The 27451-nt window shown below is 41.5% G+C and overlaps 1 protein-coding gene across 4 annotated transcripts in view; it reads left to right on the top strand.

Moving 5' to 3' along the window:
* Nucleotides 1–23945, top strand: part of NUBP1 (NUBP iron-sulfur cluster assembly factor 1, cytosolic) — a 583247-nt gene extending 559302 nt beyond the window's left edge. For all 4 annotated transcript variants that reach the window (XM_073591210.1, XM_073591209.1, XM_073591207.1 and 1 more), the window contains one exon: nt 23758–23945. In XM_073591210.1, the coding sequence (XP_073447311.1) occupies nt 23758–23853 (96 nt within the window). In that variant the 3' untranslated portion in view covers nt 23854–23945. The remainder of the gene's footprint in view (nt 1–23757) is intronic.
* Nucleotides 23946–27451: the final 3506 nt, after the last annotated feature.

Raw genomic sequence — 27451 nt, 5'->3', positions numbered from 1 at the left:
GCTTTCTAGCAGAAGCCTGAAGGTTTTGTGCCAATATTGACTGGTATTTATTTCCTCTACCTTGACTAAGCCGCTGTTACCACCTAAATAAAAACAGCCCCAAAGCATGATGCTCCCACCACCATGCTTCACTGTGGGTATGGTGTTCTTTTGGTGATGTGCAGTGTTGTTTTTGCGCCAAACATCTTTTGGAATTATGGCAAAAAGTTCAACCTTGGTTTCATCAGACCATAGCACATTTTCCCACATGCTTTTGGGAGACTTCAGATGTGTTTTTGCTAAATTTAACCGGGCTTGGATGTTTGTCTTGGTAAAAAAAGGCTTCCATCTTGCCACTCTACCCCATAGCCCAGACATATGAAGAATACGGGTGATTGTTGTCACATGTACCACACTGTCAGTACTTGCCAGATATTTCTGCAGCTCCTTTAATGTTGCTGTAGGCCTCTTGGCAGCCTCCCTTTTATTCTCGTCTTTTCATCAAATTTGGAGGGATATCCAGTTCTTGGTAATGTCAATGTTGTAAAAAACAAAACAGTGCTGCGCTGCCTAAATAACAAACTAAAATATCTGAATGTTAATGCTCACAGGAATAAGTGATAAACTTGCAAAAAATAGCAAGATACAAGGTGCACAATCAATTATTCAGATAAAGGGGATTAAGAACCCTCCCCCCTAAAAGTGTTCCCTAAATTGGGATAATACACAATAGAAAATATTCAAATAATAACACAAGTAAAGTGACATGAAAATCAATGTAATATAAAGTCCATAACAGTCCTCAATATCTTCCAAACGAAAATACACCAATCAGTGCAAATTATTCTAAAGTGCTGGTACTCTCCTCCACCTCAGTGTCCTAGTGTTCTGACCCCTGTTTCACCTGTAGGCCAGAAAAAGCAGATTCCCTCTCAGGGATACAAAAGGATCAGCCAGGCGTGAAGCTCCTATTTCATCTGTGCAGCCAAAGGCTGATTGCCTGGTTGCCAAACAGTGAGACAATCCCTCAAATGGATCCGGCGAACATAGGAATAAAAAAGCCAAATCTAGTGCTCTCTGTATACCAAAGGGTTTATTTCATCAATAAAACATTTAAAACGTTACTCACAAACGAAGCACTTAAGCAATGCGGGCCCCGGATGCATAAAACAACAAGATGCTCGCGGGATGACTTCACCACTGCGACTCTTCCCCCTATATGCATTACGTCAAATGGGCGTGACTTCTTCAGTAAAGTTCACCGGCACCATTTGAGGGATTGTCTCACTGGTCGGTAACAAGGCAATCAGCCTTTGGCTGCACGGATGAAATAGGAGCTTCACGCCCGGCTGATCCTTTTGTATCCCTGAGAGGGAATCTGCTTTTTCTGACCTACTGGTGAAACAGGGGTCAGAATTTGAGGTGAGCGGAGAGCACCAGCACTGTATAATAATTTGCACTGATTGGTGTATTTTCGTTTGGAAGATATTGAGGACTGTTATGGACATTATATCACATTGATTTTCATGTCACTTTACTTGTGTTATTATTTGAAGATTTTCTGTTGTGTATTATCCCAATTTAGGGAACACTTTTAGGGGGGAGGGTTCTTAATCCCCTTTATCTGAATAATTTATTGTGCACCTTGTATCTTGCTATTTTTGCAAGTTGAGCACTTATTCCTGTGAGCATTAACATTCAGCAATTTTAGTTTGTTATTTAGGCAGCACAGCACTGTTTTGTTATTTATATCATTTATGTGAAGTGAACACGGTATCTGTGTTAGCAGCAGCCAGGTGGGGGGGTATTTTGTAATATCACTCACCGATATTTATTGTATATGTATATATATATATATATATATTTTTTTTTTTTTTCTCATCATTTATTTGCGCTGATAGTATTTTGTTTTTTATAATGTCAATGTTGTGCCATATTTTCTCCACTTGATGATGACTCTCTTCACTGTGTTCCATGGTATATCTAATGCCTTGGAAATACTTTTTTACCCTTCTCCTGACTGATACTTTTTAACAATGAGATCCCTTTGATGCTTTGGAAGCTGTCTACGGACCATGGCTTTTGCTGTCTGATGCGACTAAGAAAATATCAGGAAAGACCTACTAGAACAGCTGAACTTAATTTGGGGTTAATCGGAGGCACGTTAAATGATTAAAGTATGTACTGACTCCTATTTAGCATGAGTTTGAATGTGATTGCTTAATTCTGAACACAGCTACATCCCCAGTTATAAGAGGGTGTGAAAACTTATGAAAACCTTTAGTTTATTTTTACTTCACTCCAACTAAAAGATTTCAGTTTGTTGTCCAACTGAGTTGTACAGTTTATAGGTCACATTAAAGGTGGAAAAAGTTCTGAAATGATTTATCTTTGTCTCATTTGTTTACATCACAGAAACCTGACATTTTAACAGGGATGTGTAGACTTTTTATATCCACTGTATGCTACACATAGCTTGTGCTTTCTCCCCTGTACAACAGCAGGCACAGCAGGATGTATCAGGAAGCAGTCAGGCAAGCCAGGTCATACTGGCAGGAAGGATCAGGTACAGAGGAAGGCAATAGCGTGGTCTGGGTACAAGCCAGGCCAGGAGCCAATCAGTGGAATTGAAGCAAACAGAGCAGACAGAAGCAGAGGTCAAGGATAAGCTGGGGTCAGTGCAGGCGGATTTCAGAGAGTGACAAGCTGTGTCAGCAATTGGAATCGGGATACAGAATAACAGGATGCAGGGAAGGCTGAAATACAAAGCAGCACTGATTCTGAGCACTGGCTGAGTTTAAATGGCCCGTTTGGTGCCAACATCTGTCACAGCTGCACGTGTGCGCCATTGTGCAGGCTTTTGTGCATGCGAGTATGCACATATGCATTAGCCAGTGCCCAATTTTTGTGAGCATGAAAGGGAACATGTTTTAGCCTGTGCACAGAAGGCCTTTCCTTACATTTGTCATCAGCAAAAAGGCTGTTTTTGTGTGCTTGAGGCCCATTGGTAAATCCTGATATCACAGGATTAGTTATAATATGTTCTGCTAGGGGTTCCATTTGTAGATTAAAAATTAATGGAGGATGAGGGACATCCTTGTCTTATACCGTTGAATATCTTTTTTTTTTAACTCATTTATTTTTATAAATTTTTACAAAAACATACCACTGATCGAGAGGCACCTTGTATACATACTACTATTACATCTTTACAATGTTGTGTATAAATTCACACTTAAATAACCTTAAATACATTAATATACCCAGTTCATATTTACTTCCTTTAAAAGGGAAAAAAAAGAAACATTTAGAAGACACACAACTATTACCAATACCTCAGTTCCCTCTCCTCTATGGTTCTCTAACCTTTTGTGACCCCTCTATCCTTTTATAACCCCTCCCTCCCCTCTCCTCCCTCCCTAATCTTTTTTAATAAAGTGCAACTGTCCCTTCCATACACCGTGTCTATTTAAATAACAGATATATTATGTGTTCTTATTTCTCTCTTCTCACTCTTATTTGCCACTTCCCCTCATTCCCTCCACTCCCCCCTAATTTTCCTGATAATATCCTCCTAGTCTTTGAATATGATCTCCTCTCCCTAGTTATTCCCTTTAAAGGGGAAATCCCATTTTATCTAACCAGGGCTTCCACATCATTAAGAATTTGTCCAGTTTCCTCTGTCTAACAAATACCACTTTTTCCCTCCATACCGTTGCATCCATCACTTTAGTCCATTCTTCTGATGTCGGGTCTCACTGATTGCCAGTTCTGAGCTATTATCTTTCGAGCTTGGAATAAGCATCTTATTACTGCAATTTTACTATTTTTGGGCACAGTATTTTCCTCTATATTCCCCAACAGACATATAGCACCATTCAGGTCTAACTTAAGCCCAAAGGTACTGTTAATATCCTCCATTATCTCTGTCCAGTACCTGAATAGTTTTGGGCACCTCCAGATCATATGAATCAAATCCCCTATTCCTTGACAGCTTGGGCATTTGTCGTCAGCTCTGTATCCATACCGAAAAAGCTTCTTTGGAGTATGGTAAACTCTATGTAGCAAAAATAGCTGCAATATTTTCTGTGAAGGGGAGACTGACACCTGGGAGCTCAAGTCCAATATCATTCTCCACTGTTCTGTTATTTTTTCCCCCAAGTCTTCTTCCCATCCCTTCTTATTTTTAGCCAGTCTTTCCCCATTAATGGTTTTACTACATATCTGTTCATATATCTCTGATATTAAGCCTTTGGAGGATCCTGTCATAGCTATTTTTTGTATAAGAGGTACTTTACACCATTCCACCCTTTGTGTTTTAAAGTGGGCATTCAGTGCATGTCTAATTTGAAGATACCGGTAGAATGATCGGTTTGGGATACCGTACTCACCCCTTAACTCCTCGAATGATTTTAACGTACTCCTATCATATAGTTGCGCGAGTTTTCTGATACCACAAAACCTCCCACTCATTTATTTTACCCAAGGGGATCAAATCTGGAAATTTCTTGTTGTCCCAAACTGGGGTATATTCTGTTAACCCCCTGTATCCCATTACTACCCTGGCCGCCTGCCATACTTTTGTTATTGGTTTTAATGTGGGGCATCCAGCGAGTAGGGAGTCCGCTTCCAGAGATTCCACCAAACTGCTATGCAAGGCTCCCTGCAGCATCATTTGTGCATTTTTATTACTCTCCCCTGGTATATTACATCCCCTGAGATGCTGCAACTGGGCAGCCACAAAATAACTGTGCGGGTGTGGAACTGCCGCTCCTCCTTCTTTTATTGGTAGCTGCAGTATCTGTAAGCTAATACAAGCTTGCCCCTTCTTCCAGATTAGTTCCCGGAACAATGTTTCAATTTTTTTGAACCATCTCATTCCGATCCAAACTGGAGAATTATGTAGCTGATACAAGTTGGGGCATCCAGATAATTTTAATGAGGTTAATTCTTCCAGCTGCTGACAGAGAAAGACGACTCCAGATATCACACTTCCGCTGAAATTTAAGCAGAAGGGGAGCAAGATCCTCAATATACTGACCTGGGTCTCTTGTTAACCATACTCCTAAATACTTCATCTTGTCTACCACCCTTAGTTGCCTGACCGAGGATTGGAAAAGATCTATTGTGTCTACAGGCATCAGGGCCGATTTCTCCCAGTTAATTACCAGACCTGAGAGCTTCCCAAACTCCTCCACTATGTTCATAACCCCCGCCAGGGATGCGTCTATATCTCCAAGGAAGAACAAGATGTCATCTGCATATAATGCAATCCTTTCTTCTCCCATCTCTCTTTTAAACCCCTGTATCCCCCTTGCAGATCTAATCGCAATTGCTAATGGTTCTATTGCTAAAGCAAACAATAGAGGTGACGGGACATCCCTGCCATGTTCCCTTCTCCAGCTGGATCGGATCAGAGTATGTATTATTAATCCTTATCTTAGCGCTTGGTGTCTTATAAAGTGCTTTCATCCAGCCTATAAAAGTGGGTCCGAACCCAAACACCTCCAGAGCCCGCCACAAATAGTCCCACTCCAAGCTATCAAAAGCTTTGACAGCATCCAAAGAGACGACCGCTCGTAACATTAATGTTAGTAGATCTATTGGGAATAAACCCAGATTGATCTGGGTGTATAAGCTTTTGTATATATTTATTCACCCTAACGGCCAGCACTTTTGCCAGTATTTTTGCATCTGAACACAGTACGGATATTGGCCTATAGGACGAGGTATCCATTTGGTCTTTCCCTTCTTTTAGGATAACCACTATTGTAGCTTCTGCCATTGAAGAGGGCATCCCCCCCCCCCCCGCAGCCACCTCCCCTAGCATCCTCAATAGCTCTGGAAGCATCACCTCACCGTACCGCTTATAAATTTCAGTGGGAAGACCATCTGGGACGGGGGACTTCTGGTTAGCCATCTCAGCCACTACGCTTTGCAGTTCCTCCAGAGTTATGGGGACTTCTAGCTCGTTTTTTTCCCTTTGTGAAAGAGCTGGTACCTCAATCCCCCTAAAAAATATCTCTTGCCACTTCTCCCCTCCTGGATTTGTATAGGTTCCTGAAGTACTGTCTAAATGCTTCATGTATTTCAGGGGTCCGAGAAGTATTTTCTCCCCCTGGCATCCTAATGGCTGCGATTACTGATGGGGAGTTGTTGGTCTTCACCAACCGAGCCAAAAAACGTCCTGCACACTCCCCTCAGCAAAGGTACGTTGGGATTGAAAAAGACGCTTATTTTCTGCCTTTCTAGTAATGATGTTATGGTATTTTTGTTGACTTCTAAGCCACCTCTCTTTTTTTTCCGGGGTTGGATCTACCACATACTTATTTTCAGACTCCACAGATTCCCTCCCAGTGACCTCCTCCCACTCCCTGGACCTCCTTTTGATCTTCGCAACTCGTTGTATTATTAACCCTCTGAGGAAAGCCTTCAAAGTATCCCACGCTATCCCGGCACTTGCGGAGCCCTTATTCAATGTTACAAATTCCTTTAATTTTAGTGTTACCTCTGTTGGTTCCCTCATTAACTCCAACCAAAATGGACTTATACTCCACGCTCTCGGGGGGTTCTGACCTTCCAACTGAATCGTCATTATTAATGGTGAATGGTCAGACACTCCCCTAGCAGCGTATACTATGCTTTTTACCAACTGTACCATGTCCCCGTTTCCAAAAGCCGTGTCTATTCTTGACAATGTTGCATATGAACTAGAGAGACATGAGTATTGCTGCCTCATTGGGTTTCGGGTTCTCCAGACATCACACAATCCCAGCTCTTCCATAAATTGGGCCAACCATCCATCAGAAACTTTGTCAGATTGTTTCCCCGGGGGGAATCGATCTTTGCTCTTATCAATAACTTCGTTAAAGTCCCCCCACCACTATAATCGGTATGTCCTCTTTATCTTCGAGAAACTCTGCCAATTTATATAAAACCTCCATCTTAAAAGGCGGAATATAAAGATTGGCCACAATATATGGTTTGTTTTCTATCTGGCAGTTCAGAAACACGTACCGTTCCTCTGTATCTATCTTGGCGAAACGCACACCAGATCTTATTATAGTACTTACACCCCTAGAATAAGAGGTATGCACTGAATGGTATTGAAACCGAAATTTCCCGCCATACAGGCTTGCAATTGTGTCTCTCGTTAGGTGTGTCTCCTGTAGGCAGCCCAGATCTATCCGACCCTTCTCAAGTGTGGAGAAAACCGCCATCCTTTTAACCGGGTTCCCAAGCCCCCTAACATTCCAGGAGGTTATATTAAGAGTACTAGATTGCATCACAGGGGTCTCTATAATATTCCTGGAGTGGTAGGGGGCATGGGCAAAAGGCAAGTACGTTATACCCCTTCCTCAAAAAAGAGCACACCAAAATATTAACATTTCACCATTTTCTATACATACATAATTGTCATTTACCCGTGCATCTACCTTGAAAAAGTATATTGTTGTGCTTAAATCATTTTGTGTAATCACACAGCGTACCTTCCATGTGTCTTTGTGCTTATTCTTTATATCCTTAACCCCATTCAGTGTATACCTTTTAGTGTAAATAGTAATGTCGCCCGCCCGATGGCGGTGCCCTGGCAGGGACTCTATGGGCTCTCTCTATTGAGAACTGTGGTGGGAAAATGTCTTCCCCAAATGTCAGCTTGAGCCATTTCTCTAGGAACTCAGCAGGCTGGGGGCCTTCAACCATCTCTGGGAGTTCCACCACTCGCACGTTACTCCTGCGTGCCCTGTTGTCAAATTCATCCAAATTTGAGGCTTGAAGGGCCATTAGCTCTCTCATTGCTTTAATTTCCTGTTTTAAGGGGAAAAATCGTCTTCAATTAAGCTCAATCTCTTCTCTAGGGCACTTGTCCTTTCCCCAACTTTCTTCAAAATCCTGGCCCATCACCAGCAGTTCCTCCTTAATTCCCCCAATTTGTTCAGATAGACTATTTAATGAACATTTGCATGCATTTACCGCCATTAGTATATCCCTCAGCGTTGGTTCTGATTCTTCCTGTGATGCTGACAGTGTATGTGTTGGTTCAACAGGGAGTGGTAGACTCTCACTTTCTGCCCCCCTGCCACCTGCCATTTTTGTGCCTGTTAATACTGTGACCTTCTGACCCTGACCTTGGCTCTTTCTGTCCTGTGAGGGTCCTGGTTGGGCCTTTACACCTGACTGCGGGGGTCCTTTATTGGGTCACTTTCCAGGAGTATGGGCAAATCTCTCCAGGTTAGCCGCCACAGCAGCCTGGTTCCCTTTTTCCTTTGCTGAGCATGTTGCCAAAGATCCAGTGTTCTCCTACTGTGCCTGTTCCTCTTCCTTCTTTCTAGTCATACTGTTTGCCTGTGAGCAGGGGACCAGGAGGGCACAGAAAAAAAGAAAAAAAAATCCTTTGCTTTCCACTTCCAGCTCCCGTAAGACCACTGGACCACCCTATAGATTTAAATATCAAGGTAATAAAGCTATAATTCAAACACTGGTTCGCTTCGGATAGCAGCACACAGCACTATAGTGGTATAGCTAATAGTCCCAGCTAAGCATATGTAACAAACATAGGTAACACCTTCAGGATTAGCTACTCAGCGCTTAAATAAAAAAAAAAAAAGTTCACAAGTTGCAATTCACAGTCCTGGGCTCTTAGCTTCGCACGATAAGTCAGTAGCAGGGGGGAAAAAAGACAAGAATACAAATACTTTGTCACTAGTTTACGTCCATCCCTCCTGTGCCAGGATGAAATAGTTGGAAGTTTCTCACCCAAAAAAGTTCATATATCCTAGTCTTGCAGGAAAAAAAAGAAATCACTCTCCTTTATTCCAGCATATAAGACTGTAACAGTTTGCACTATCTCTGAGCAGCTTCCCCCCACTTCCTCCAATAGATAAATAAATGGAAATGTCTCACCCAGCCACAGCGCTGACATCCAAAGAATTTCAAGGGGGGGTGAGTTTTCTCACTCTTTATCCCTATCTTCAAGGGTGCTGAGCTGTAGCAGGAGTTCAAAGGAGATTTCAGAGGAGATTTCTCACACCAGCACTGTCCATCTTCAATAGAGAAGCTGTTCCGTCACAGGGGAAGGAGAGGGGGGGAGGGCGGGGGATTCTCTCACCACCGTGGTCTCCTCTCACTGCAACGTGCCTCTGTCAGATGGAAGGGGAGGGGGGAAGCTGTTCTAATCTCCTCTATGATTTTCACTGCTGATATCAGTGTGTGCTTAAGGGGAAGACTCTGCTCTCAGTAGCACACCGACCGAGAGCCACATCTCACAAACGGCAGCAGCTTTCAGACAGCTCACGGCATCTAAAGGGCCCTGGTGGGAATCAGTCCCGGGAAGAGCAAGAGGGGAGGGAGGGAGAAAGCACTCTCACTCTCACATCGCTCTCACATCGGCGTCCACTTCCGGTCACGACCCCCTGCACTACCATTGGATATCTAAAATGGATGAGATAACATACAGTAGGGCAAAAAAGTATTTAGTCAGCCACCAATTGTGCAAGTTCTCCCACTTAAAAAGATGATCGAGGCCTGTAATTGTCATCATAGGCCTACCTCAATTATGACAAAATGTGGAAACAAATCTAGACAATCACATCTGATTTTTTAAAGAATTTATTTGCAAATTCTGGTGGAAAATAAGTATTTGGTCATCTACAAACAAGCAAGATTTCTGGCTCTCACAGACCTGTATCTTCTTCTTTAAGAGGCTCCTCTGTCCTCCACTCATTACCTGTATTAATGGCACCTGTTTGAACTTGTTATCAGTATAAAAGACACCTGTCCACAACCTCAAACAGTCACACTCCATACTCCACTATGGTGAAGGCCAAAGAGCTGTCGAAGGACACCAGAAACAAAATTGTAGACCTGCACCAGGCTGGGAAGACTGAATCTGCAATAGGCAAGCAGTTTGGTGTGAAGAAATCAACTGTGGGAGCAATAATTAGAAAATGGAAGGCATACAAGACTAATCTCCCTCGATCTGGGGCTCCACGCAAGATCTCACCCCGTGGGCTCAAAATGATCACAAGTACGGTGAGCAAAAATACCAGAACCACACGGGGGGACCTAATGAATGACCTGCAGAGAGCTGGGACCAACGTAACAAAGGCTACCATAAGTAACACACTACGCCACCAGGGACTCAGATCCTGCAGTGCCAGACGTGTCCCCCTGCTTAAGCCAGTACATGTCCGGGCCCATCTGAGGTTTGCTAGAGAGCATTTGGATGATCCAGAAGAGGATTGGAAGAATGTCATATGGTCAGATGAAACCAAAGTTGAACTGTTTGGTAGAAACACAACTCGCTTTGGGGCTGTTTCTCTGCAAAGGGAACAGGACGACTGATCCGTGTACATGAAAGAATGAATGTAGCCATGTATCGTGAGATTTTGAGTGCAAACCACCTCCCATCAGCAAGGGCATTGAAGATGAAACGTGGCTGGGTCTTTCAGCATGACAATGATCCCAAACATACCGCCTGGGCAATGAAGGAGTGGCTTTGTAAGAAGCATTTCAAGGTCCTGGCGTGGCCTAGCCAGTCTCCAGATCTCAAACCCATAGAAAACCTTTGGAGGGAGTTGAAAGTCCGTGTTACCCAGCAACAGCCCCAAAACATCACTGCTCTAGAGGAGATCTGCACGGAGGAATGGGCCAACATACCAGCAACAGTGTGTGACAACCTTGTGAAGATTTTCAGAAAACGTTTGACGTCTGTCATTGCCAACAAATAGGATATATAACAAAGTATTGAGATGAACTTTTGATGTTGATAAAATACTTATTTTCCACCATAATTTGCAAATAAATTCTTTCAAAAATCAGACAATGTGATTGTCTGGATTTGTTTCCACATTTTGTCTCTCATAGTTGAGGTATACCTATGATGACAATTACAGGCCTCTGTCATCTTTTTAAGCGGGAGAACTTGCACAATTGGTGGCTGACTAAACACTTTTTTGCCCCACTGTATCTGAGACATAAACTTGCGATGATTGAGTTGTGCATAGCAAAGATTGCATTAAGAATTTTCCCCTGGAATCCAAATTTACAAAGCACGCTGTGAAGGTAACAGTGAATTCTATTGAATGCCTTTTCTGCATCCAGGGAAATGAGCAGAGAAGGCATTCTAGTAGTCTCTGCAAGGTGAATAATATTAATAATCCTTTATTGAAAATGGTGGAGGGGTTTGGCGCTGTTCCTTTTAGTTGAACAATTCCCTATCTACGTGTGGGTCATTAGGTGCAAATTAAATATAGATTCCCAGGTGTACCGTGCATGTGTCAGATTGGTAATATACTGAAATATTGATAAATATTGTACAATCATAAGTGATACATAAACTTTAAATATAAAATTAGATATCAAATCCCATATATAGTAATGCTGATAAGTATTCCAAACAACCTACAGTGCAAAGGGAAGGGGGGGGGGAAGAGGGGGGGGTTGGGAGTGGGGGGAGGGGAGTGACGGGGAGGAGGAAGGGGAAAGGTGTGGGAGATCTGCTCCTGTTGGAGGAAATAGACAATATCAGGATCCCTCCTAATAAAGTGCAAGCGTGCTGGTGAATTTCAAAGGAAGTCCTTATATGTGATACACTGGTTGTCAGGTTCTTAGCATATATCTTGTGCAGTTTCTTGTGATGTTGTGATAATAACCCTTCAATTTTTATCCTTGCTCTGAAAGTGCAGCCACTCACCAGATCACTTCACCCCTGCGGGGGTATCAGGCAGTTACAGTTTTGCGCCACTGTACGGCGTTCGCTGGCGGGCTCAGGATCGTGGTATATCATATGTAAAGAGAGAGGGAGTTCCCATAGCGTAAAATTGTTTTTTAAAGTTTTATTAAACAAATTAGAAAGGTACTCACAATTTTACAGTGAAAATCAAGCGAGGTAGTAAAAAAACGTCACAATGTCCTTCAGCGCTGGTACAGTAGATGATGTTTGGGAAGCACAGATTAGGCCACGCCCAATCTGTGCTTCCCAAACATCATCTACTGTACCAGCGCTGAAGGACATTGTGACGTTTTTTTACTACCTCGATTGATTTTCACTGTAAAATTGTGAGTACCTTTCTAATTTGTTTAATAAAACTTTAAAAAACAATTTTACGCTATGGGAACTCCCTCTCTCTTTACATATGATATACCACGATCCTGAGCCCGCCAGCGAACGCCGTACAGTGGCGCAAAACTGTAACTGCCTGATACCCCCGCAGGGGTGAAGTGATCTGGTGAGTGGCTGCACTTTCAGAGCAAGGATAAAAATTGAAGGGTTATTATCACAACATCACAAGAAACTGCACAAGATATATGCTAAGAACCTGACAACCAGTGTATCACATATAAGGACTTCCTTTGAAATTCACCAGCACGCTTGCACTTTATTAGGAGGGATCCTGATATTGTCTATTTCCTCCAACAGGAGCAGATCTCCCACACCTTTCCCCTTCCTCCTCCCCGTCACTCCCCCCCCCCTCTTCCCCCCCCCCCCCCTCCCTTCCCTTTGCACTGTAGGTTGTTTGGAATACTTATCAGCATTACTATATATGGGATTTGATATCTCATTTTATATTTAAAGTTTATGTATCACTTATGATTGTACAATATTTATCAATATTTCAGTATATTACCAATCTGACACATGCACGGTACACCTGGGAATCTATATTTAATTTGCACCTAATGACCCACACGTAGATAGGGAATTGTTCAACTAAAAGGAACAGCGCCAAACCCCTCCACCATTTTCAATAAATCTCAGCTGTCCCCATTTAGGGTGACTGCTTGTTGGGAGGCAGCAGTTCCAAAACTTCACCAAACAAACCTTTACATCCACTGCGCGGGTTCACCATCCCTTTAATATTAATAATCCGTCTGGTGGCGTCATATGTTTAGCGACCTTTTGTGAAGCCTGATTGGTCGCGATGGAGAAAAGTGGGCAATACAGTAAAACCTTGGATTGCGAGTGTAATCTGCTCCAGAAACATGCTTGTAATCCAAAGCACTTGTATATCAAAGCAAGTTTCCCCATAAGAAATAATGGAAACTCAAATGGTTTGTTCCACAACCATTTATTCATAGGTCCTTCAGTTTATAGTCCATATAAAAAGATTATAGGAATGTGACCAGATTGTGTAACCATAAAATGACAATCCACAAATGGAAGCCTCCACAAGAGGATTAGAAGCAAAATCCAGCAGGAGCTACAGAGTATAAATGAAGATAGGCTCCTCTAAGTGTAGCAATATGTTGCTAAATGTTGTACCTTCATTAAATGTAACCATATTGCTACACTTAGAGGCACCTCTCTTCTCTTTTATACTCAGTTGTGACATGACGCTACTTGTATATCATGTCAAAATTTATTTTAAAATGTTGCTGGTCTTGCAAAACGCTCTCAAACCAAGGTTTTACTGTGTATCAATCAACTGGTTATCTATTAGTTTAGTGTAGAGTTTTAGGTCGAAGTTCAATAGGGAAATCTGTCAAAAGTTTTATGAGGATGCCTGTTCCTTCATTGGCTTTGGCAAAGTACCATAATTATGAGTGCTTTTAGCACTTTGGTAGGAAAGGAAGAAGAGAAGGCAGCGTTATTTTAAAGTGAACAGTGATAAGGAGCTAGAGTCAATTGGATTTTTTTTATAGCATTCCCCTGTTAGTATGTTGGGCCCAGTGAATTTGCAGTTAGTGAGTGCCTTTAATGGAAGTCACTATTTCTTTCACAGTAAAGGGTGAATTCAGGGTGGCGGCAGCGTGAGGAGAAAATAGCCAATCACCGGCTTCTGTGTAAGGGACATCGGTCCCGCAGAGGAAGAGGCACAGCTGCCTCATCTGTGCCCACCAGTGCCACCTGCCAGTGCTCACACAGTGCATATCAGTGCCCACCAGTGTATGCCACTATCAATGCCAACTATCAATGCCCACCAGTGGTGCCAATCAATGCCTCATCAGTGCTACCTAGCAGTGCTCATCACTGTCCATCACTGACACCTATCAGTGCCACCTATCAATGCCCTTTAGTGCCACCATCAGTGCCCACCAGTGATGCCTTATCAGTGCCCACCGGTGCTACCTTATCAGTGCTCATCAAAGCAGCCTATCAGTGCCTATCAGTGCAGCCTCATCAGCGTACATCAATGAAGGAGAAAAATTACCTGTTTACAAAATTTTATAACAAAATATAAAACGGTTTTGTATTTTTATTCAAAATTTTCGGTCTTTTTTCTTTTTTTTAACACAAAATAAAAACCCCAGAGGTGATCTAATCCCACCAAAAGAAAGCTCTATCTGTGGGAAACAAATTATAAAAATTTCATTTGAGTACAGTGTAGCATGACCGCGCAGTTGTCATTCAAAGTGTGACAGCGCTGAAAGCTGAAAATTGGTCTGGGCAGGAGGGGGTTTAAGGTGCCCAGTAAGCAAGTGGTTAAGATTATACAATGAGCTATAATATGAACTAAAGGCATCTGCAATGCCCTGTGGATTGTATATCTTTTCTTTGGACTGAGGGGTGGTATAGATATGCTATTTTGGTTTTAGCTCGAAGGCGTTTAATGCGATGGGCCACTGCCTTCCCAGGCTTATTGGAAGTAGAATAATAGGTGGCCTTCAGTTTTGCGTTGCGTTTTTTCAGAGGATTCCAAGAGAATCATTCCGAGTTCATGGAGTATGGTCAGGAATTTTTTTTTAAGAGACGGGAATGGGCGATGTTTATTTTCTTGTTCAGTGTCTCTAATAAGAGTTAAGGCTGGATTCACACCTATGCAGTTTTAGTGCTTTTTGCATTTTGCAGATTTGCACTACAGTCCATTTAACATTGGTTCCTATGGAACACGATCTGTAGTGCAAATCTGCAAAATACAAAAAGCACAAAAAATGCATAGGTGTGAATCCAGCCTAAGAGAGAATCTATGCATTGCGTCCTCTTCTTCGCATGAGACCCTAGTTGTATTAATAAAGGCCTTGTGCGAGTTCCATACCACAAATGGGTAACTTTCCAAACCCTCATTGTTTACAAAAAATTTTGATAAGTGCTTTGAAAGATTTTCCGCACAGTGCGGTTGTTGTAGTAGAAAATTATTTGCCCGCCATATATAGACTTGTGGGTGAGAAGGCGAGTCTGCTAGTGTGATACTGACAGGTGCCATGAATATGGTATGAATCTTGGAAATTTGAACTTTCTTGAGTAACCATTTATCAGTAAGAAAAAGATCTATATGTGAGTATGAGTTACAGTATGGCAAGGAGAAAAATACGTATAATCTCATTCATTGGTATAGTGGCGGAACAGCTTGACACACTGATTATGTGCTTCCTTCCGCCAAAATGGCCCCGCCGTCCAAACCATTCAGAGCAGACCGAGAGCTAATACCCCTATCATCGTACACAGACAAGATAGGTAAAATCCAAATTAAGGCTGTTTATTGAAATCAGACACATACTTTATACCCCTACAGGAGGACATTCCCCTATTACCCTAACAATACAAACTGTAAACAGGAATATAATTAACATAACTAAGGAACAACCAACATATACTATATACATACAAGCTAATCAACATAAACACATCACATCTCACAATAATTTGCCAACACGGTAGAGGAGACACAATACTAGCAGACAGGCAAACAATAGGTGAATGGGAATTCACACCTAGACAATGCTTTGATTAATCAGGAATCCCAGACTTTCCAACAACAGTATTCAAGAAGACTCAGGACTGTTCAAATCTTATTAACCAACTTTCTTTTCAAATACATCTGCTTACTGAGTTTCAAGAGACCAGAGACCATCATAGCTTCCTTGACTGTTAAATGTAATAATGTCCTTTTGCATTATATAATATTATTGAATGCCAGGGCCCATAGTCATGTATATGGGTCCTCCAGTTCCCATAGTCCGTTTGTTTTGGGATCCCCCAGGCACACACCTCCCAAAGAGCAGTGCTATCTTAAAAGTCAGGGCCCATAGTAGGCAAAAGGCTAGCCTGCAGTCCCCTCCAAAAGCCTCTGTCCCGGTTGAGTCTGTCACAGGCATGATAGCATATCATAGATGTCTTGTGAGTGTTTTCAGAGGAGATTTGTGACATTTTGAGGCTGCTGTGGAGTCCAGGTGGTAATCAGGTACTATATTAAAGTTTCCACAAACAAACAGGTATCCTTATGAACTGCTTTTTTTTTTGAGGATTTTAGTAAGAAAAGCAGGTTTTCATTTATTGGGTGCATATACAGCATCTCACAAGTTAGTACACTCCTCACATTTTTGTAAATATTTTATTATATCTTTTCATGTGACAACACGGAAGAAATTACACTGTGCTACAATGTAAAGTAGTGTACAGCTTGTATAACAGTGTACATTTGCTGTCCCCTCAAAATAACACACAGCCATTAATGTCTAAACCGCTGGCAACAAAATTGAGTACCCTAAGTGAAAATGTCCGAATTGGGCCTAATTAGCCATTTTCCCTCCCCAGTATCATGGGACTTGTTAGTGTTACAAGGTCTCATGTGTGAATGGGGAGCAGGTGTGTTAAATTTGGTGTTATCGCTCTCACTCTCTCATACTGGTTGCTGGAAGTTCAACATGGCACCTCATGGCAAAGAACTCTCTGAGAATCTGAAAAAAAGAATTGTTGCTCTACATAAAGATGGCCTAGGCTATAAGAAGATTGCAAAGACCCTAAAACTGAACTGCAGCATGGTGGCCAAGACCATACAGCGGTTTAACAGGACAGGTTCCACTCAGAACAGGCCTCACCATGGTCGACCAAAGAATTCGAGTGCACGTGCTGAGCGTCATATCCAGAGGTTGTCTTTGGGAAATAGCCGTATTAGTGCTGCCAGCATTGCTGCAGAGGTTGAAGCGGTGGGGGTCAGCTTGTCAGTGCTCAGACCATATGCCGCACAATGCATCAAATTGGTCTGCATGGCTGTTGTCCCAGAAGGAAGCCTCTTCTAAAGATGATGCACAAGAAAACCCGCAAACAGTTTGCTGAAGACAAGCAGACTAAGGACATGGATTACTGAAACCATGTCCTGTGGTCTGATTAGACCAAGATAAACTTATTTCAAGCTTGTGTGGTGGCAACCAGGTGAGGAGTACAAAGACAAATGTGTCTTGCCTACAGTCAAGCATAATGGTGGGAGTGTCATGGTCCTGAACTATGGAGCTACAGTTCATTGAGGGAACCATGAATGCCAACATGTACTGTGACATACTGAAGCAGAGCATGATTGCCTCCCTTCAGAGACTGGGCCGCAGGGCAGTATTTCATCATAAGGACCCCAAACTCACCTCCAAGACAACCACTGCCTTGCTAAAGAAGCTGAGGGTAAAGGTGATGGCCTGGCCAAGCATGTCTCCAGACCTAAACCCTATTGATCATCTGTGGGGCATTCTCAAACGGAAGGTGGAGGAGCGCAAAGTTTCTAACATTCACCAGCTCCGTGATGATGTCTTGGAGGAGTGGAAGAGGACTTCAGTGGCTACCTGTGAAGCTCTGGTGAACTCCATGCCGAAGAGGGTTAAGACAGTGCTGGAAAAATAATGGTGGCCACACAAAATATTGACACTTTTGGCCCAATTTGGACATTTGTACTCACTTTTGTTGCCAGCTGTTTAGACAATAATGACTATGTGTTGAGTTATTTTGAGGGGACAGCAAATTTACACTGTTTACATTGTAGCAAAGTGTCATTTCTTCAGTGTTGTCACATAAAAAAGATATAATAAAATATTTACAAAAATGTGAGGGGTGTACTCACTTTTGTGAGATACTGTATATTTAATATGGTATATTAAACGCTATTGATCGTGCAGATTAGGATAATGTATCGGCCATTGTACAGTAGCTTGTGATTGTGTAGGGCCTTTGTGACCAAGTTGAGCTGGCGTCGTAGTTGAATCGTATATTTTGACATATCAGCAAAAATTTGTACATCTTCATATGGTGCAGGGATGGTCTGTACCCTGAGAATAATGAAAGAAATTACTTTGAGGTTTGGGGATACGGTAGATGCAGTCAATGGTAGGCATAATAGGAGAAGCTTTCAGCAGAAGAGCAGATATCATATCTCGGGTATATGTGTGGAGATCACTCACTTGCACAGTTTCCGGAATGCTGCAGGGCTCAACATTGTTGTGGTGGGGCCTATCTTCAGTTTTGCCTTGATCCACAAAAGATCTTCCCTGCCTTCCTCATAAACATCAACCAGATCATTAATAGTCGTGGTATAATCCTCCATTTTGTTTTCAAGGTAGTGAATTCTTTCTCCTATGGTGTGCATTTCAGTGGTAAAATTGTGAATGAGAGAAGAAATCTGAGCAAGCAGGGAGGATTGCAGTGAGAGAAGCATGTCCTTTATGGTTGTGTCTAGCACTGGCTGTCCAGAGGTGGGAATGGATGCTATAGAAGACTTTAGTGCAGAAGTGCCTGGGGTTAATATTCTGACTTACCTCATTCAGGCATTTGCTGGGCTGCTTGTCACAGGGCTGGTAATTGCAGACTGGCCTGGAGATAGTGGAGCTGCTGTGTCATCTAGATCTCCTTAAATGGCATCAGGGAGATACGTGTTGGAGGCTAAGGCTCCGAAAGCCAAGGTGGCAGCGCCATCGCCATCTTGACCGGCTCTGCTTGATGGCACTGGCCAAAGTAAAAAAGCTATCAGCTTTTGCGGCGGCGGTCGTCCTTGCTTTTTCTCGACATCATTGCTGGAGGGAACCCGAGAGGTAGTAGGACAGTTGGCGAGTCAGTGGGTTCTTCCCACAATCACTCCGGTTCTCTCGCTCTGGCTATCAAAGCTCCCAGCTCAAGTAGCAATTCTGCACACTTCCAAGCGCCCCCCCCCCCCCCCCATGGGTGATTTTTTAAGAACAGCAGTAAGTTTTCTCTTTTTCTTGTCTTTGGAAGCCATACAGCAAGCAATCCTATTATCAAGATTTATGGACTATTGTTTAACCCCATAGTGGCTGAGACTAAAACAAATGTTAATGCCTGAACACAATTTTGCAACTTTGTGCATAGTAAAACTGTACATAGCGTCGCAAGTATTTTGTGTATTCAGGTGGATTATACCTTTTTTATTTTTTTCAGGACAAGCTGGGCTTTCTTTTGGGTGGTTAATGGTAATAGAAATCTTTTTTTTTTTTTTTTTTTTTTTTTTTAACAATGGAAAATTGGCCCAAAACAGTAAGATAAACACCTTTTTTAAATTCAGCTATTTATTTCTTGCTGTTACCATAACTTATATGAAAGAATACTTCTGCGCTACTATTACAATAATTAATGATAGGTGCTAAATAATGAATAAAGGAAGGAGGTTGCTGCTTAACTCCAACTGTTATTAGTAGACCAAAGTGAAATGAAAATAAAAATGAAGTGCTACCTCCCTATAAAATTCAATGTAAAAAACAAAGTGAAACTAGTGACCCCTAGTGGGAGTGTAACAAATAACACATATAATGTTGCATAAAACACGGAAAGGAAAAAGAAGGGATTTTAACGGTGCAGACAGACTAGACAGAGAAAAAATTATAAAAATACTAATTTTTAATTTAACAATCAAAGTTAAAATCATGTAGTTTTTACATAGTTCACAAATATTGCGATATCAATAGAATTACAGTGGTCAAACAAAACATGAGTGTATGTTCATTTTGAAGGGATGATATGGTTGCATTCTAGCCCGACATGTTTCGCTATGTCGCTTTTACAAGGGATATGCAAGCTGAAAAGTAATATCATCCAACACTCTTATAATTTCTAAAAAGATAAGAAATCACCAAGTAAGTAACATACATTGCAATCAGTGTAATAAAGAAATATAATTTTTCAACAAAAACAAAAGCACAGTGTCCTCTTTGTAATAGCACAAATAAAGTGCTTACCCCTGTGTGACCCCCGGCTCGGCCAGTCCCCGCATCTACTATCCACTAACACTGGAAAACTGACTTGGCCATATAATGCAGTCACAGGGGACAGAAGGGTAAAACTGTAAATGGGGCAAAAAATACAATATATCAGAGCAGGCTATTTAATAATATGAAGGGTAATTATATGTCTGGATTTATATAGACAAAGTAACATAGTTATTTGTAGCAACATGCAACAGGCAAATAGTTAGCTCATATGTATGTATGTAGAGGTGAAAATATTGGAAGGGATACACAGGACATTGAAACTGTATTGAAAATTACAGCATTTGGAAAAATATAAGGCATGGTGAAATGTAATCTGGAAGAAATAAACTAATTGGAATAAGGGTATAGATCATCCAATGAAAATAACTGGTGTTAGAAACTTAGTCTCAATAGATTCATATAAGAAACAAGTCGACAGGTTTAAATGCTCTTTTTTCTTTTCATTAAATGAAGAAAACAGTTTGATCCTGTGTGACAAATAAAATAAGCTAAGAGTGGGGATAGGAAAGTTGAAGTAGAGCATATACAGATGCTTTTTTTTAACCTATCTAAAACACATTGATACCAATTTTAAAAGTGTTTTGTTTTTTCTTTAAAGCGGAGTCCCAAGCTTTTTTTTTTTTTTTTTTTTTTTTTTTTTTTTTATTAAAAGTCAGCAGCTACAAAAAGTTTAGCTGCTGACTTTTAATAAACAGAGAACCTGTTCCATGGTCCAGCGATGCGGCTGCACGGACCCCCGCTCCTCTCCCTCTCTTCTCCTCCGTGCATCCATTGGAACTGTGGGCACCCAGTCGTGACAGCTTGCGGCTTTGCGGTCGGGCGTGCACTACGCATGCGCGAGTCGCGCTCCCCTCTTCAATTGGACAGGCAATCTTCTGGGACCTGTCCCAGAAGATTGCCGAGAGGGACGGCCCACCTAGGGGAAAGGAGGAATCGCCTAGGCGGTCCGTGGGCGGAAGGAGGAAGTGGGACAGGATGTCCCTCTCTAAAGTAGTCACCCACTCCCCCCCCCCCAAAAAAAAAATTACATGCCAAATGTGGCATGTAAGGGTGGAGGAGTTCTTAAAGCGGAAGTTCCACTTTTGGGTGAAACTTCGCTTTAACCACTTCAGCTCCGGAAGGTTTTACCCCTTTAATAACTAGGCCATTTTTGTGATACAGCACTGCATTACCTTCACTGACAATTGCACAGCCCTTTTTTTCCCACCTGTAGAGCTTTCTTTTGGTGGTATTTGATCACCTCTGCGGTTTTTATTTTTTTGGGCTATAAACAAAAAGAGTGACAGTTTTGAAAAAAAATAAATATTTTTTACTTTCTGCTATAACAGTGGTCATTAACCCTGTCCTCAGGGCCCACTAACAGGCCAGGTTTTCAAGATAACTAAAATACATCACAGGTGATATCATTTGCTGCTCAGTGATTGCAGTATTCTAGTCTGCATCTCCCCAAGGTAATACATAAAACCTGGCCCGTTAGTGGGCCCTGAGGACAGGGTTGATGGCCACTGTACTAAAACACATACCCAATTAAAATATGTAAAAATTAAATTTCTTCATCAAATTAGGCCTATTTGTATTCTGCTACATATTTTTGGTAAAAAAAAATCCCAATTAGCATATATTGATTGGTTTGTGCAAAAGTTATCGCGTCTACAGAGTATGGGATATTTTTATGGCATTTTTATTTTTACTAGTAATAGCAGCAATTTTTAGTGGGACTGCGACATTGCGCCAGACAAATCGGACGCTAAGTGACACTTTTTGGGGACCAGTGACACCAATACAGTGATCAGTGCTAAAAAAAATGCACTGTCATTGTATAAATAACACTGGCAGGGAAGGGGTTAACAGGGTCAATCAAAGGGTTAAGTGTGCTCCTAGGGAATGCTTTCTAACTCTGTGGGGGGTGAACTGACTGCAGGAAGAGAGACATCTGTGTTCCTGACAGAACGACGGTCTGCCATGTTTACATAGACAGACCACCGTTCTGTTTCTCCTCCGAACGATCCCCGGTGGCCAACAGCCATCGTGGCCGCCGTACCCGCTGATTGGCTCCTGCTGTGTCCAATCACAGCGGGAGCGGGTCACCGGTGGCGCACATGCCCCCCAGACCAGGAAGTCACGAACAACGTACAGGTACGTTGTTTCACGGTATCGGGCTGCCCTGACGCAGTATATGTGCGGTGGGTGGTCTGGAAGTAGTTAAATCTTAACAAAATATACAGACCCTGACTCTAACCTAGCTCAAACCTTGATCTAGCTATTTTTTTTTTCTTACATTTTTTTCTTTTTTTTTTTTTAAATAATTTTTTTACACACTTTTGTTTGTTTACATTTTTCTCCCCTGCAGGGAGAGAAAGATTCAATGCATCTTTTTCTCCATTCAGAAGAGAAAGAAAATACAGGGGCAGGCTATACAGTGAGTGATCACTATGATAGCCAATTAGAGGTCATCTCGTGGGAGCCCAGTCTTTGTGCTGGGAGCGCGCTTTGCAGCAAATGCAATGCTTTGCAGGCTCTTAATAAAAAATAAAATAAAAAAATAAATGTCCATGTTTTTACATGCAAAAAGATTTGCAGTTATTTTTTTTTTTTTATAAAGGTGAACTTATGCTTTAAAGATTGTATGCGATTTTAATAATCCACCATTCACTATTTCTTGGAGTTATGTACGCTTTACTGTAAGTTATTGTCTACTTTCATTTGCTGCTAGTGCCATTAAACAGGCCCTTTAATGTGCATTAATGCATCACAAACCAGATATAAACTTTTCAGTAACCGCACATGTGTACATGCTTGAAAACACATAGGTGTGTACACTATATATTACCAAAAGTATTGGGACACCCGCCTTTACACGCACATGAACTTTAATGGCGTCGGTAGGGTTCAGTATTGAGTTGGCCCACCCTTTGCAGTTATAACAGCTTTAACTTTTCTGGGAAGGCTGTCCATAAAGTTTAGGAGTGTCTATGGGAATGCTTGACCATTCTTCCAGAAGTGCATTTGTGAGGTCAGGCACTGACTTGGACGAGAAAGCATGGCTCGCAGTCTGCTCTCTAATTAATTCCAAAGTTCTATCAGGTTGTGGTCAGGACTCTGCGCAGGCCAGTCAAGTTTCTCCACCCGAAACTCGCTCATCCATGTCTTTATGGACCTTGCTTTGTGCACTGATCCAAATCATTTGGTGGGGGGAAGGATTATGGCGTGGGGTTTTTTTTCAGGGATTGGGCTTGGCTCCTTAGTTCCAGTGAAGGGAACTCTTGAGGCATCGGCATACAAAGACATTTTGGACAATTTCATGCTCCCAACTTTGTGGGAACAGTTTGGGGCTGACCCTTCCTGTTCCAACATGATTGCGCACCAGTGCACAAAGCAAGGTCCATAAAGACATGGATAAGCGAGTTTGGGTTGGAGGAACTTGACTGGCCTGCACAGAGTCCTGACCTCAACCCGATTAGAACACCTTTGGGATGAATTAGAGCGCAGAATGCGAGCCAGGCCTTCTCTCCAACATCAGTGCCTTACCTCACAAACATTCCCATAGACACACTCCTAAACCTTGTGGACAGTCTTCCAAGAAGAGTTGAAGTTGTTATAGCTGCAAAGGATGGGCCAACTTAACATTGAACCCTGCAGACTAAGACTGGGATGCCAGTAAAGTTCATGTGTGTATAAAGGCAGGCGTCCCAATACTTTTGGTAAAATAGTATATATATGAAACCTCAGTCCAAAAGATGTTGCACTGAGCACCTGGCATATCAAAGGTGTAGGGAAAATTCATAGTATGTATTTTGTTTCCATTAATTCAATGCATATTTACTGTACATATTATTGTTTATTTTTCTTTTGTAGAAATTCAAGATTTTTGCGCTGAGAGGGAAACTAACTAGTGATCACGTTCATGACACCAGACGAAAGAAGCATTTTAAACTTCAATTTTCAACCTAATACACTGTAGCTGTTTTTTAAATTGTACAGCTTCATAATTACCTTTGTTCAGTGTTTCAGTTAAATGTTTAATAAATGTCAATTATCTTGGATTTATTTGCGTAAAATGTTTTTATTACCTCAAGCTTCTAGTCCATGGTTGAAAATTTCTGCAACCCCACTTGAGGCATAGTAGGTGAGTATGCTATGTTCTGTGTTAGTGCTTGGCTTTTTTATGTTATGAAGAATATTTTTTTCTGGTCATAAAATGGACACAATGCAAGCATGAATATACGCATTTTATAGCTCTGCACCTTTTATAAGATCTTTGGCAGTCTCTGTTAAAGCATAAAATTTTATGACTGGTTCAAGTATGTGATCAGTCCATTTTAAAATTACAGTGCCTTGAAAAAGTATTCATAACCCTTGGAATTTTCCACATTTTGTCATGTTACAACCAAAAACATAAATGTATTTTATTGGGATTTTATGTGATAGAACAACACAAAGTGGCACATAATTGTGAAGTGGAAGGAAAATTATGTTTTTCAATTTTCTTTACAAATATCTGAAAAGTGTGGCGTGCATTTGTATTCAGCTCCCTTTACTCCGATACCGCCAACTAAAATCTAGTGGAACCAACTGCCTTCAGAAGTCACCTAATTAGTAAACCTCAGTATAAATACAGCTCAGTGAAGCCCTCCGAGGTTTGTTAGAGAACCTTAGTGAACAATCCAAATCCGATCCAAAGCTCAGGTGGGAGAATCTGTCCAGGACAACTATTAGTCGTGCACTCCACAAATTCTCTCCTTTATGGAAGAGTGGCAAGAAGAAAGCCATTGTTGAAAGAAACGTGTATAGTGATAAGAGTGGCACTAATCCGCAAAATAAATTAAAGTAAACCCCTCAATCAACAATTGTAAATATTTCAAACCTCTATATGTATATATATAATACTACAAATATAATGAACAAATTCTATGCAAAAAAAAAGTATATTGCTTTTATCAAGTGTAAAGAGAAGAATTTATTTGCAATATTCTTAAGATGCTGAGAAAAATAGTCCAAAAAAATCAAACGGCAATATTCTGATTAAAAAAAAACGAATATGATCAACATAGTGAAATAAAATGTCTTTACTTTGTTAAAGCTTCAAGTCCTCCACCACTGTGTGAATCCTTCACCGCTCTTCCTAAATTGGACTCACCAGAACAGTATATTGATAACATATAAACCAGCTGGAGGACCACACTCTCCCCAAACGATCATCAATCACAGTTCTATGGTCAGATTTTTCTCTCACAGATCACAGCATGCCATGGGAAAGATAAAAAAGAAGGAAGGGAGGAGCTCCCATAGTGTAAAAACATCTAACGGGCTTGTTAAAACATATCTGTAAGCCACTCACATTTGAAGAGTGCCTGCCCAGCACTAGGGAGTAACACGCTCAGCTGTTTTCAGCCGTTCACCTCCGTACCTGTCAGACCACGAGTATGAACTGGCATCCTTAATGTCATCAGCGTCCTAGCCCCGCCCTACGTCCGTTTTGTCGTGTGACGTCTTTAAGGAGCTGAACGGCTTAAAACAGTTGAGCGTGTTACATATACTGTAGAGGTTTGAAATATTTACAATTGATTGAGGGGTTTACAAATTTATTGTGTGGATTAGTGCCACTCTTATCACTATACACGTTTTTTATCGTTTATTTGCAATAATTAGAGTAGCAGCTGTCCACTGAAGCACATATCGGTGGCGCTGTTATTATTTGATACATTGTTGAAAGAAAGCCATAATAAGTCTCGTTTGTAGTTTGCGAGAAGCCATGTGGGGGACACAGCAAACATGTGGAAGAAGTTGCTCTGGTCAGATGAGACCAAAATTTAACTTTTGTGGCCTAAAAACAAAACGCTATGTGTGGTGGTAAACTAACACTGCACATCACCCTGAACACACCATCCCCACCGTGAAACATGGTGGTGACAGCATCAATATTGTGGGGATGCTTTTCTTCAGCAGGGACAGGGAAGCTGGTCAGTGTTGATTGGTAGATTGATGGAGCCAAATACAGGGCAATCTTAGAACAAAACCTGTTAGAGTCTGCAAAAGACATGAGACTGGGGCGGAGGTTTATCCTCCAGCAGGACAATGATCCTAAACATACAGCCAGAGCTACAATGGAATGGTTTAGATCAAAGCATATTCATGTGTTAGTGGTCCAGTCAAAGTCCAGACCCAAACCCAATTGAGAATCTGTGGCAAGACTTGAAAATTGCTGTTCAGATGCTCTCCATCCAATCAGACAGAGTTTGAGCTATTTTGCAAAGAAGAATGGGCAAAAATTTCACTCTGGATGTGCAAAGCTAATAGAGACATACCGAAAAAGACTTGCAGCTGTAATTGCAGTGAAAGGTGGTTCTACAAAGTATTGACTCAGAGGGGCTGAATACAAATGCATGCCATACTTTTCAGATATTTATTTGTAAAAAAAAATTGAAAACCATTTATCATTTTCCTTCCACTTCACAATTATCGATGTACAAAAATATGTTTGCAAACTTAACATTTAAAAATACCTTATGTCCAATCCAGTGAGAAATCAGTCTATGGCCTCCTCTGAAATGGTTTACTCTAAATTGGTTAAGCCTCACTATTTAACCCGCCAACAAAGAATTCCCCCAGTATTTCTGTTTAGAAACCTCATACTAAAGGATCTTGACTATGAAAATTAAAAAAGTTTTACCTGGAAGAGATGTCAAGATTGGTCTAGAAAATTTGTGTGTCAGGAAGGATATTATAATCCGACCAGCAGACAAAGAGAGAGACATTTTCATGTTAGACAAGGAAACTTACAATGGGGAAATTAGTAGAATACTATCTGATACGGAAGCATGCACTCTCCCCTAGTAACAGACCTTATGAACCATTATAAAAAGGAGCTTAAGGCTTTGATAAAAAAGGGTTTTAATACTGGTGTTTTAAAGAAAAAAGAAAAAGATTTTTTGATACCATTAGCACCGAGATTACAACTATGTACTGTCTGCCTAAGATCCACAAGAGTTTAGACATCCCCCAGGGTGGCCCATCAACTGTATGTGTTAGCATATGTGGGTGGCCCTTCCCTATGCATTTCATCATATGTGACGTCATCAGGGGCACACAGGCCATTAGCACGCCTTTATATACAATAGACCCAGGAGGATCACCATGATTGGCCCATCAATCCTGTGAGGGGATGGCTCAACCGCTTGATATATGAATGATAGCAAAACAATAAAATATAGTAGAACACCCACAGTAATGGAGTCAATACTCCAGCCAATTTCAGGTGAAATACAGGACTCTGAAAACATGTGGTGTGGCTGTTTCAAGATGCACAATAAGGAGTCACTTGAAGAAATATGGGCTGCATGGTCGGTGTCACCAGAAGAAAGCCATTACTACGCAAATGCCACAAAGTATCCCGCTTACAATACGCCAAACAGCACAGAGACAAGCCTCAAACATTCTGGCACAAAGTCATTTGGAGTGAGGAGACCAAAATTTTGCTTTTTGGCCACAACCATAAACACTACATTTGGAGAGGAGTCAACAAGGCCTATAATGAAAGGTACACCATTCC

Source organism: Aquarana catesbeiana, linkage group LG06 (assembly GCF_042186555.1).
Source record: "Aquarana catesbeiana isolate 2022-GZ linkage group LG06, ASM4218655v1, whole genome shotgun sequence".
NCBI classification, from domain to species: Eukaryota; Metazoa; Chordata; class Amphibia; order Anura; family Ranidae; genus Aquarana; species Aquarana catesbeiana.
The sequence above is the reverse complement of the archived record's forward strand: the minus strand, read 5'-3'. Positions and strand labels throughout refer to the sequence as shown.